We start from the raw sequence: 10366 nt of genomic DNA, 5'->3' as shown, positions 1-10366 counted from the left end.
ATGTTAATCAAGTGAGTGCGACCTGATTGCCCTTTCCACTCAGAATTTAACTCAAAGAGTTGCAAATGTGAAGATTTCAGAGCTTTTAATGGAATGGCTTGAACCAATTTTGGCAAAACATATATGTGAATAGTAGTTGTATGCCTTGCTATTCAAAAGGCAGTTCTTGCTTGTCTGCCCAGTTCAGTGTGGATAGTAAAACAACATGAATTTTTGTCATAATTTGTGAACATGTTGGCTAATTCTTGCTTATAGACACTTCTGTCCTAGTGCAGTGCTTTTAAGACACTGCCTATCATGTATTTCAGCAGCAGGTGGAAATGAAGATTATGCTTCACCCAGAGAACACTGATAATAAAGCTGGTTTAAAACAACAGAACAATGAGATCAAGCTGCCACTTATAACTATGAAAAAATCTGCTCCTGTAAGTAACTCATTTTATCTTAAGGGCTTATTATATGTATTAGTTTTCACTATGAAGGGTAATACGTATCAGTTCTAAATAATTTTATTTTAAATGAAAATACCTCAGAACTTCCTACTTTTGGACACTGATATTTAGCACAGCACTGTGGTCCACATGAAAGAATATGCCCAATGGTCTCGCAATAGGATCCTCTTCTACAGTTTAATCTATGTAATAGAGGCATTATGAAGCAAGCCTAGTGCTGTAAGAGACGTTCTGGGGTGTTCGGTTTTAAAGAACATGAGCAGAACCTGTGAATGGCACAGCTGTAAGCTGCCACTTGTAAAAAGTGCTTTTTGAAAGCTGTTGCCCAGATGAAGAGGTGATTTGTCTAACCCTGTGATACAGAGTTAATTAGAAAAAGGCATCATGGCTAATAGCTGTTTAGAACCACTCTAAAACACTCACAGGGAGGAATATTATACTACTGCAGAGAGCCATGTGTTTCACTGCTCGCACTGAAAACATGCACGGATCAGAGAGAACTTCTTAATGCTGACTTGAATTACAAAGCTTTAGTGTGAATTAGTCAAGCTCTCTGATACATATTTACAGCTGCTAAGGAACTGTTCATGACAGGGAAAAACCAAGTACGTATTTCCTATCTAGTTTTTCCTACAGGGTTTACTGAAGTAAATGCTTTTTAGGAGTTTCCAAATTCCCTGACACAATCTGTGTTTTGAAATGTTCTGGCTTCACTGGGAGTAAAATTTTGCCATAAGACGTGCAAAATCCACTCCTGAGGTAGCGAATTAAGGCACTTGTGTTACATGTGAGCTATACTTGAGCTTAAAGGAATTATAGATCACCAGTAGTAACTGAAATAAATTGATGTGTCGTTGCAGGTCTAAAATATGGGGTTTACTTTGAAAAAACCCATCGATTAAAGTACCCACAAGAATTAACTGGGCACTTCCTCCCCTCGTTTTACTCATCAGCCATTAGAGGGCAATATTTGTACGCACACACATACACCCGTGTACATGCCCTACATATGTACATTAGTTCAAAGATTGCAAAAGAAATCAGTGGCAGAAGGAGACTCATTGAAGTAAATTAAAATCTAATTGCCTGGTTACCTGCATTCAGGGTGCTTCCAGGAGTTGTCAGCATCTGGGTTTTTGAGGAGACCTGAGCATTTGGAAATGTGATGAGACTAAAAGCACACTGGTTGTGAGGTGACCAGATAGGTCAGCACAAATCTACATGGACTTCTTATTATTCTGCTGTTTGAGTAGGTGGAAAAACTATTAGTAAGGATCTTATTGTTTAATGAAAAATGTCTTTTCTTGCTCTTTTGGTATTATAAAGTTGCTGATGCTGGATTTTATGATAGAAACTAAGAATAATTATCTGTTGCCCTTTGGTACCTTTTTGGGTCTGATAAGCACTAATGCTTTATCCTCTGGAAAGTTCTGTAGTTACTTTAAAGTGAGGACCCTAATTCTGTTTGAAACACCGGGTGCAGACTGGGCATCACTTTTATTTTGTACCTCATATCTGGGAAACCTACGAAAAATGATGAATAATGATTAAATATATGTACTTCCTGTGGAGTATACAATGGGAAAACAGATAGTAATCTGAATTGCCACAAAACTAATCCTGATGTACTGCTGCAGTGTAGAAAGGATTCACAACTACACCTTTCATTTTCCTAGGACTGCTGTTCTCTTACAGAATTACACTGACACTTTCCTGGTCCTTGTTTTCCTACAGATGTATATTATACTGTAAACTTAGGAACCTTTTAATTCATTGATGAGGTAAAATTTACTATGGTGATGATTTCTAGCCTTTATGAGTTGCATCTTACATAGTGTGGTGGCTCTAATGGTGATGGCAGTGGTTCTGTGTTGGGGAGGGTTTAAGCTAAATTACCTGAGCACCACCATTCTGATCATATCCTCTGTTATTCATTCCTTATTCAGTATTTGCACAGAGCTAATAACTAATGCTTATCACCGAATGTCTATTAATTTCCAAAATGATAAAGTAAGGTGAAGCAGGGCAATTATTTTCATTTCAAGTGACTAGGAGAAGCTGTAGAAAAAAACCTCAGTTATTTTGGTCCTGCAAACCTGATTGTGTTTTAAACCTATGCATGTGGCTATAATTACAGTCCCAGCATAATTTGGCAGTGGTAGCAGAATGAGACTTAAACAAATCGCTGTTACACTACAGTAAATCAAAAGATGCTTGTTGCATGTGTATTATGGTATGTAATCATAATGAAAGCACAGAGAATTAATAAAATCTTCTTGTCACTAAAAAATAAAAAGGAAATAATTGTTGAGAGAGATTTAACTTAACAGATGACTCCAGTCAGCATCCTTTCAACCTAGAAATGGGAATGTGAAGGTCACCCCCATCTCAGATGACAAACGTAGAACATTTTGTTGGTAAACAAATTAATCTTTGGAAAGGTCACCATTTGTTTTAAGTTTTTATCCAGTTCTTGTCATCTGGAATTGGAGATTGACTGTCACTGTGCTAGGTAGGGGTGCAGCTGAAGCTGGTTCTGTACATATCAGCATTCCTTGACAAAACTCCGTGCCTGATTGGGATGCTATGGGCTGCTGGTTTACAGCTGTCTCCGGACAAGAATGGAGGCCCACCCCTGAATTCCAATAAGTTGGTCCTGCAATATTCTGCCTCGTGTAAGCTGGCCCTTTGCCCACAAGTAAAACATACTGTGGTTCAAGCCAGCAATTATCTTTCTTACTTCCTTCTGTGCTGCTTCTGTCGCCTGTTTCAAAAAGCAGATGTGGGATTCACCCAAGTTCTCCATCTATTCTCTCTGCACCTGTTATGGCATAACTTGGACAGAGGTAAATGTCTAGGAGAGCTAGAAGTAGGCCATAAGAGGAACAAAGCTTGATTTTTCCATGTACATAGAAAATAATTAGTTCAGAGCCGTCTCTGGTTACTTTGAGCTTAAAGTAGGTAAGAGTAACATACAAGATCTGCTGTTAAAGATGCCCAATTGCTCCATATTGAAGGTTTAACGTTGGGCTTTTCACTTCAATTGGACTTTTTCCTGTACATAAACAAAATCTGAAGGGAAATAATGTACATTAATATCTTAGTATTACATCTAAAGGAAATAGCATTAATCATCTTGAATAAAAAAACAGCCAGTCATAAAAATGGTTCCTATTTTAAATCTCATAACAGAGACTTAGAAATTTTACTCATCTGACATTAGAGTAGTTCCACTGACACCAGTGAGAATTTGTCTTTTTAGTTCTCAGTGTTTCTGCACTTAATTCCACGTGCCGGTTCTTGGACTTGGAGGACCCAAATCTGGTTATTTGAAACCAGAGTTAAACAGTTTCTTTATTTATCATTTATTGCTACTGCCTTGATTATCAGAACAAGATTCTTCTCCCCTTTTTCCCAATAGAGCTGATAGATGATGGAAGTGAGTGAAACTATTTTTTGATGCTGCTTCCCTGCTTGGCTGCTCAGGGTGTAAATCAACACAGAAAAAGTACATCCATTTAGGCTGTAAGGCTGTGAAACTATAAAATGCAAAGAAATCCTATAGCAGTTCATATCTGGTCAAAACCAAAGCTGACCTGGTCTATTGTGGGTAGTAGACTCAAGATTTGACTTGATGTTCTACAGAGATCCCTTCTAACCAACATTTCTGTGTCTATGATTCTGGGATTGAGAGCAAAGAGCGATCACTTGGCACCTCTGCCTTTACTCCACTGGAGTTTTTTACAATCTGAACTGATTTTCTCCCATTGCTTGAAGCTCTTTTTTATTTACTTACTTACCAAATCTCATCTATTTAATATTCCTGGTTGATAAACTGTATTTTTGGTACAAGATAGTGCTCATCTTTTGTCTGTATTTAATACTACTTTCTTATTCTTTTACTGGGGGAAAAGAGCACATGATAAATGTGTCTAAAAAAGGAAGTTGTTCTAGGTAAATATTGAGGGGTAAAAGGAAAACAAATAGAGAACTAATCAGAAAACCCCTGTGGTCTTACAAGTGCCCTGTTTAAAACGAAGCAAAAAGAAAAAAATCAAGTGGGAGAGGTTTATCCACAGGAGAAAACCCCTTTAGAAGGGTAATAGAATTGTTTTTCTCCTGTCCCAGGTTAATTGCACTCAGAAGTGCTTGAAATGGAAAAAATAGTTTTTCCACACACCCCAAGCATGTTTCAAGGCAAAGAAGCCTCAGTCTGCACTGCAGTGAAGGGCTCCCTCCCAGCCCTATAAAACTGTACTATAAAAGTGCCCGTGATGAAGCAGTACTCTGTGTGCTGACTTCAAGGAAAGCATTCTTGCTGAGTCATAATCTTCATGACAAACTTCCCTAGAAGACATTATTCATGAAGGAAAATGTCCAAGATTCCCATTCCCATCAGCAGTAATGGTTGCTTGGGGTCTGCCAGAGAGGAAGTGGGTGAGGCGCCTACAGGTTAGTGCTGGATGGGGTGCAATCCTTTGCTTCTGTGTAGTTTGGGTCTCACTACAAGCATAAAAATGCTAACTAGGACCTGCTACTTCTGGAATATCTAGTATTAAATTCACTACATTTTGCGTTTATGCATAAAAGCTGTAGGTGTGAGTAAAGGTTTTGAATTGCACTGACATAAGCAGATGGAAGTCTATTCAAAACCTTTTAAAAAGATGCAATCTTTTTAAGTTAAATCACTGAATAGTAGTAACAAGAATGTACAATGATGCTAAAAGTAAACCTTTTTTCTTGCAGTTCTCAGTATTATTTTTATTAGTAGTAATCAAATCGGCTTAATTTTAGTGAAAGTACCTAAAAGATGAAAGCAGTTTGTCAAGTTTTACTTTGCTCTCTCACTGAAGGCTTCAAGAGAGCACCCAATGCACCAAATAGGATGTGGAAAGACCACGGAAGAGGGCGTACAGGTTGGGTGGGATTTTCTTAGGTAACAGTGAAGCTACAGAGCTGCCCCAGAACAGTGTTGTCTGTCTTATGCAGTGAACCACAGTGGCACACTCCTTGCCATGGACTTTATAGAAATTAAAGGATACAGCAAAGAAGAATTAAATACCCATCTCCAGTTAAAGCCAGAAGCCTCTAGGCTACTTCTGAACTCATACACTCCACCTGAATTGCTTTTCTTGGTAGCTTATTACATCTCAATGAGCACAAATCAAATATGTATGTTTCATAGCATGGTTTGTCATAACAAAACTCCTAGGATTTAAACTAGGATAAAACTGACCAGTAGTAAAATCAGTGCTGCTTTACCCATAGCAACAGCCTGGAAAAGGAGTCACTGTTTAATTAAATTTGTCTCATTTTATATATTTTTGTTGCGCCCACAACAAACTGCTGGGGCTGGGAGTGAGTGGAAAAGTGTGCTTTATTATTCTCTTTCCTCAGTATCAAGCCACTTACATGCCAGCTGGTGTAAAGTTAATCTTTGTTCTATGCTTATTGCTGTTTTCTTGGAACACAAGGACATGAAGATTCATACGTCTGGATCCCTTAAAGCATAATGCTTTGTAATGGCCATAACTAAAATGAGTGCCTATGATTTCTCTGAAAGATTCTCTATTATCATAAAGCAAACCTATTTTCTATCTCCATAATGTTTCTTGTGGACAGTGTTATTATACAAATTGGAAGGAAAAATTAGAATAGTTTATTTTGATCTATCTCATTTCACTATTAGGATTATAAGCAGTTCCTTAGAACTGTCTGCCCCTTTCTCTAAAGCTGGCGGTTATGTTAGTCACTAATTGTAACACAGTGCTCAAAGTTCTAGTCTGTTGTACTAAAAGCTGTACACAGCATGATAATCAGTCATTAAAACCTAGTGTTTTAAACCAGCATGTCCCAATGTGCTCTGTGAAAGAGGTAAATAACATTATTCCCATTTTGCAGCTCTAACAGTATTTCCTAGCTCTCTGCTTTTGTGTATTTAATACTATTTTAAGGTAGTTTATCATTCATAATGAAATAGTATTTTAAAAAGCAACTAAAAAATTTTCCCAGCACAAGGCATTGTGTTTTCTTCCCCACAGCCCATCAGCAGGATTCAGACATTTCTATCCAGTGTGAGAATTTCTAACCATTAGGGTAATGGAATAACTGGTAACAGGTTGTCACCCACAAAAGCATGGGATGTGGTACTTAGGATATTGGAAATAGAGGCAAAAATGACAGATGGTAATACAGTGTTTGTATTTCTAGTACTGAAGGGTAAGGAGGCGATACATTCTTTTCCCTGTGCAATGCTCTATGTGTGTAACAGTGAGACACATGGTATCGCTGTCCCAAAGTGATGTGTGTCACCACTTGAATTCCTGGCACTTAGAAGCAGCAGGTTCTGTTTTTTCAGGCAAGCACAGGTTAATTGGGGAAGTGAAGGAGCCTCAATCCCGCATTAGCACAGCCAGCGTGGCACGTTATCAGGGTGTGTCATCCCCTGCTGGCCTTGAGGAACCCTGGAACTTCAGCAGTCTGTGATACTGTTACCTATTTGTGAGTAGTTCCACATACTGTAATTCCACTAATATTCCTTCCAGAGAAAAGTTATTTACATATTTGAAAGTACTTCCTTTTCTTTTGGTACCTTGTCTGTGTGTGCATTATGGATATATGCATACAATGTATTATTGCAGAAGTAGAAAAGCCTGTCTTTGCAAATCCTGGGTTTCTCTGTTAAAAGATTTTGTCTCTTCCTAGACATGCAGTCAGAAGATTGTGAAGGGTCATGCAGGTAGCAGCCTATGGGGTTTGCCTGCCTTTCATTACATGGATTCTCCCTTACCCCCGTTAGAAGAAGATCTAAGAAAAGGTGAGTCACAGATGCCCACCTGGGTACCATTACCTCCAGAGTTATGCTGTGTAGGCCGTGTTTGCTGTTTGCAGCAGTTATCTGGTAATCAAATTTTCTGGCACCTCAAAACTTGTAAGAATTGTGATCTCAAACACTGCAAAGGGTAGAGATCAACTTCACACTACTTAATCCATGTGGTGGCTAATTTAGGATGCAGCGTATGTTATGCTGAGCATCAGTCACCCTCCTTGAGTCAGTTATCTTGTAATTCACAGAGTTCAGTTGCTACTGGAAAGAAGAATTGTGTGTGATGGAGGGTTCTTGTATGACTAAACATGGTCAGGATAAACAATTATCATGAATGTCTGGTTACGAATCACCCAATCTCAACCAGCCCTGCACTTGGACTGTTTTAGCAACCAGTCCACCTTTACTGTGGTTTACAAAAGTTAATTCTCACCCATTCTGCTTATTAAATTGCCACTGTACAAAGCATATGATTTCTTCTTAGAATCAGCACCATTACAGTATCTTTCATGTATTTTATAGGCAAAGCTCACCGTCCTTGAAAGTAAAATACTGAATATTGAAAGATGAATTTTTCAGTAACAGAAACTGCTGCTTTTCTAGTTCTGATTTGGAATTGCAATAACTTCGGTCTGCCTTTGTTGAATTCCTTCTTTATTGCTACTAATTCTTTCACAGCTGGAACATATATGAATTGTTCAATAATGTCATCTTCTTGTAGGTGTTCCGAGCCTAACTGAACAAAGGCTTATCCATCCAGCAGCAAAGATAATTCTCCAGATACCTCCTGTTGTATCCAGAGCAGCACCTTTCCATGAATTTCACAGGCAGCACAAGGAATCAGCTGTAGGTGGGTACAAAGGATTGATAACAACCATCAACTGCACCTGCAGCTTCACTTTCAGGCCCCTCTTCTATCTCACAAGGAAACAGCTGTCTAATGAGTCAAATTCTTAGGAGTACTAAGTACGTGAGCACCCTGTGTCTTGCAACTGAATGGGAATCAGATTTCTTTGTTCATTTCTGAAATCCTGGTAGGTTCCTACCTGCATGTTCCAAATTCTAAGCACCTGAATCTGAAGATCTGACTGGTGGTGTTAGTGTAAAACCAGTGTGATTCATGACTTACAACAGCTATCAAGTGTCTGTTTTGGCAGTGTGGTTAAATGAATGACTCCTAGGAAGTGAATATTCTCTGGGCGATATGATTCTGACCTATCACAAAGTGTACTCTAAATGTATTGCTACAGCTGCTTGTGGCATGTATGGCAAGGAATGTAAGCAAAACAAGCTGCAGGTTTAGTAGCCATCATGTAAATTCAAAAGGTCCTCCTCATGAAAACTAAAATTATATATGGATTAACCTGGAGTGTGAGTGCTGACATTTTGCCATTGCTACCCTGGCTGTGCTGTTGGCTAGCATATTTCAAGCTTTAGATTATTACAGAATGAAACTGAAAATTGCAACCCAATGGGACATGAAAGCAAACTGGAGTGAGCCAGTACCTAATGGTAGGTGGAGGAGTATCAACTTGGTGCTGTTGTTGCCCTTCTAACAATGAAACCTGGAATCATGGTTTTTTTCCTTTGGTACAGGTGACATTAGTAGTAGGGCGGATGCTGAGAATAGAGACACCATCACCTTCCCAAACTCAAAGCAAGCAGTTTATGACACAGACTCCTCTAGTAAAGGTAACATTGCACGACGTCCATCCAGCAGCTCCAAGGTTTCAGCAAAGAAATCAAAGCGAGTGTGGACGTATCCAGCTCAGCAGTTGGAACCCAAGCTGCAGACTGCCCCTCAGACACAGGTATCTGGACAGTGAGGATGATGAGGCTTTTGTTCACGTTTTTAATACTGACTTCTTCACCAGGGATGGTTTAGAAAGTGACTGAAAATCACTGAATTGGTACAGGACTGTTTCAACCAAATCCAGTGAATATTGACGTAAAATAGGAAATACTTCTTCTATCACCAGTTTCTACGTTGTCAAGTCTTCTACCAGCATTTGTCTGTTTTTTCACAGACTCTTAGAAAATAAGTCTCAAAAGGATGTTAGGAGGTTATCCAGACCTCCAGGCAGAATTACCTGTATCTGTAATATAGCAGACAGATGTTTTTCTAACCTGTTCTGAAAACTTTCGGTGATAGCAACTCCACAGTCTCCCTAGGCCATCTGTTCCACTGCTTAACTAACTGTCTTTACTGTTATAAAAGAGTTTTTTAATGTCTCATCTAAATCTCCCCCACTGCAGTTAAGCAAATGTAGTGTTTCCCTTTATATTTATAGAAGACTATAGGGGAGTTTGACCTTGACTGCTTAATGCCTGCTGATTGTTCTTGATCCCCATGCAAAAGGGACATTTCTTTCTTTTTATGCCTAATTACTGTGTGCCATAGTAAGCTGTCTGGAGTTTTGCTTGATCTTTCTAGACTTTGACTTCTGTGTTATTGAGGAGAGCTGAAAATCAAAGAGAAAGCAAACTTGAGAAATGGAGATGCACGAGTTATTAATGTAAATAAAAATAATTACCTGAAAATGGTGCACATAGATGGAAAATCAGAGCTAATGCATTGCTGGTTGAAGTTGTCAGTTAACACAAAGTTGTGTTAAGAGGCAGAAACATTTCTGTTCCAATTTTGACCCTTGGCGTTTATGTTGGCATGATGTCGCCCATTCTTCTGGGACAGGCAGAGGCAGTCTCAGTGGACTAAAGCTATTGCAGATACTTTCTGATTGTAGTTAGTGAATCACTGTAGAGCTTGGTTTTTATATTGGGTAAATCAGGCACAGTTCTTATGTGCAATTATTGTATTTCTGTAAAAATGCTCTTCCTCTTATATGATCTCTGAGGTCTGTGTGTGGCAGTGGGTTTTATGATAAAGCTGGGCTACACTTTGTGGTTATGATGCATAAATTAACATGAGTGTGTTTCAGATCCTTAAATTCCCACAGTTAAGTCATAAATAGTAATCCAGTTGTGTGCTTTGACCACTCATTTACAATCAGTGGCAATTCCTCTTAATCTGTGGCTGTTCTCTTCCCACAGCTCCCACAGACATCTCCATGTCAGCCCTTACAGAATC

At 38.9% G+C, this 10366-nt stretch overlaps 1 protein-coding gene across 11 annotated transcripts in view; it reads left to right on the top strand.

The window, feature by feature from the left end:
- IQCH (IQ motif containing H) overlaps positions 1-10366 on the top strand; it is a 54904-nt gene that overhangs the window by 3833 nt on the left and 40705 nt on the right. For 8 of the 11 annotated variants that reach the window (XR_009728104.1, XM_061371131.1, XM_061371130.1 and 5 more), the window contains 6 exons: positions 309-425; positions 7158-7269; positions 8000-8128; positions 8716-8790; positions 8875-9089; positions 10330-10366. The exon at positions 10330-10366 is cut by the window's right edge and continues 515 nt beyond it. Coding sequence is in view for 10 of the 11 variants with exons in the window: in XM_061371131.1 (XP_061227115.1) it covers positions 309-425; positions 7158-7269; positions 8000-8128; positions 8716-8790; positions 8875-9089; positions 10330-10366 (685 nt within the window). In the remaining variant the exon portion in view is untranslated. The remainder of the gene's footprint in view (positions 1-308; positions 426-7157; positions 7270-7999; positions 8129-8715; positions 8791-8874; positions 9090-10329) is intronic. The other 3 variants (XM_061371132.1, XM_061371125.1, XM_061371124.1) reach the window with 2 other exon arrangements.

The sequence above is a fragment of the Neopsephotus bourkii genome, unplaced genomic scaffold (genome assembly GCF_033783945.1).
Source record: "Neopsephotus bourkii isolate Nb327-2 ecotype Australia unplaced genomic scaffold, CSIRO-AGI_Nbou_v1 NB_1572, whole genome shotgun sequence".
NCBI classification, from domain to species: Eukaryota; Metazoa; Chordata; class Aves; order Psittaciformes; family Psittacidae; genus Neopsephotus; species Neopsephotus bourkii.
This window is presented reverse-complemented; position numbering and strand designations above follow the sequence as displayed.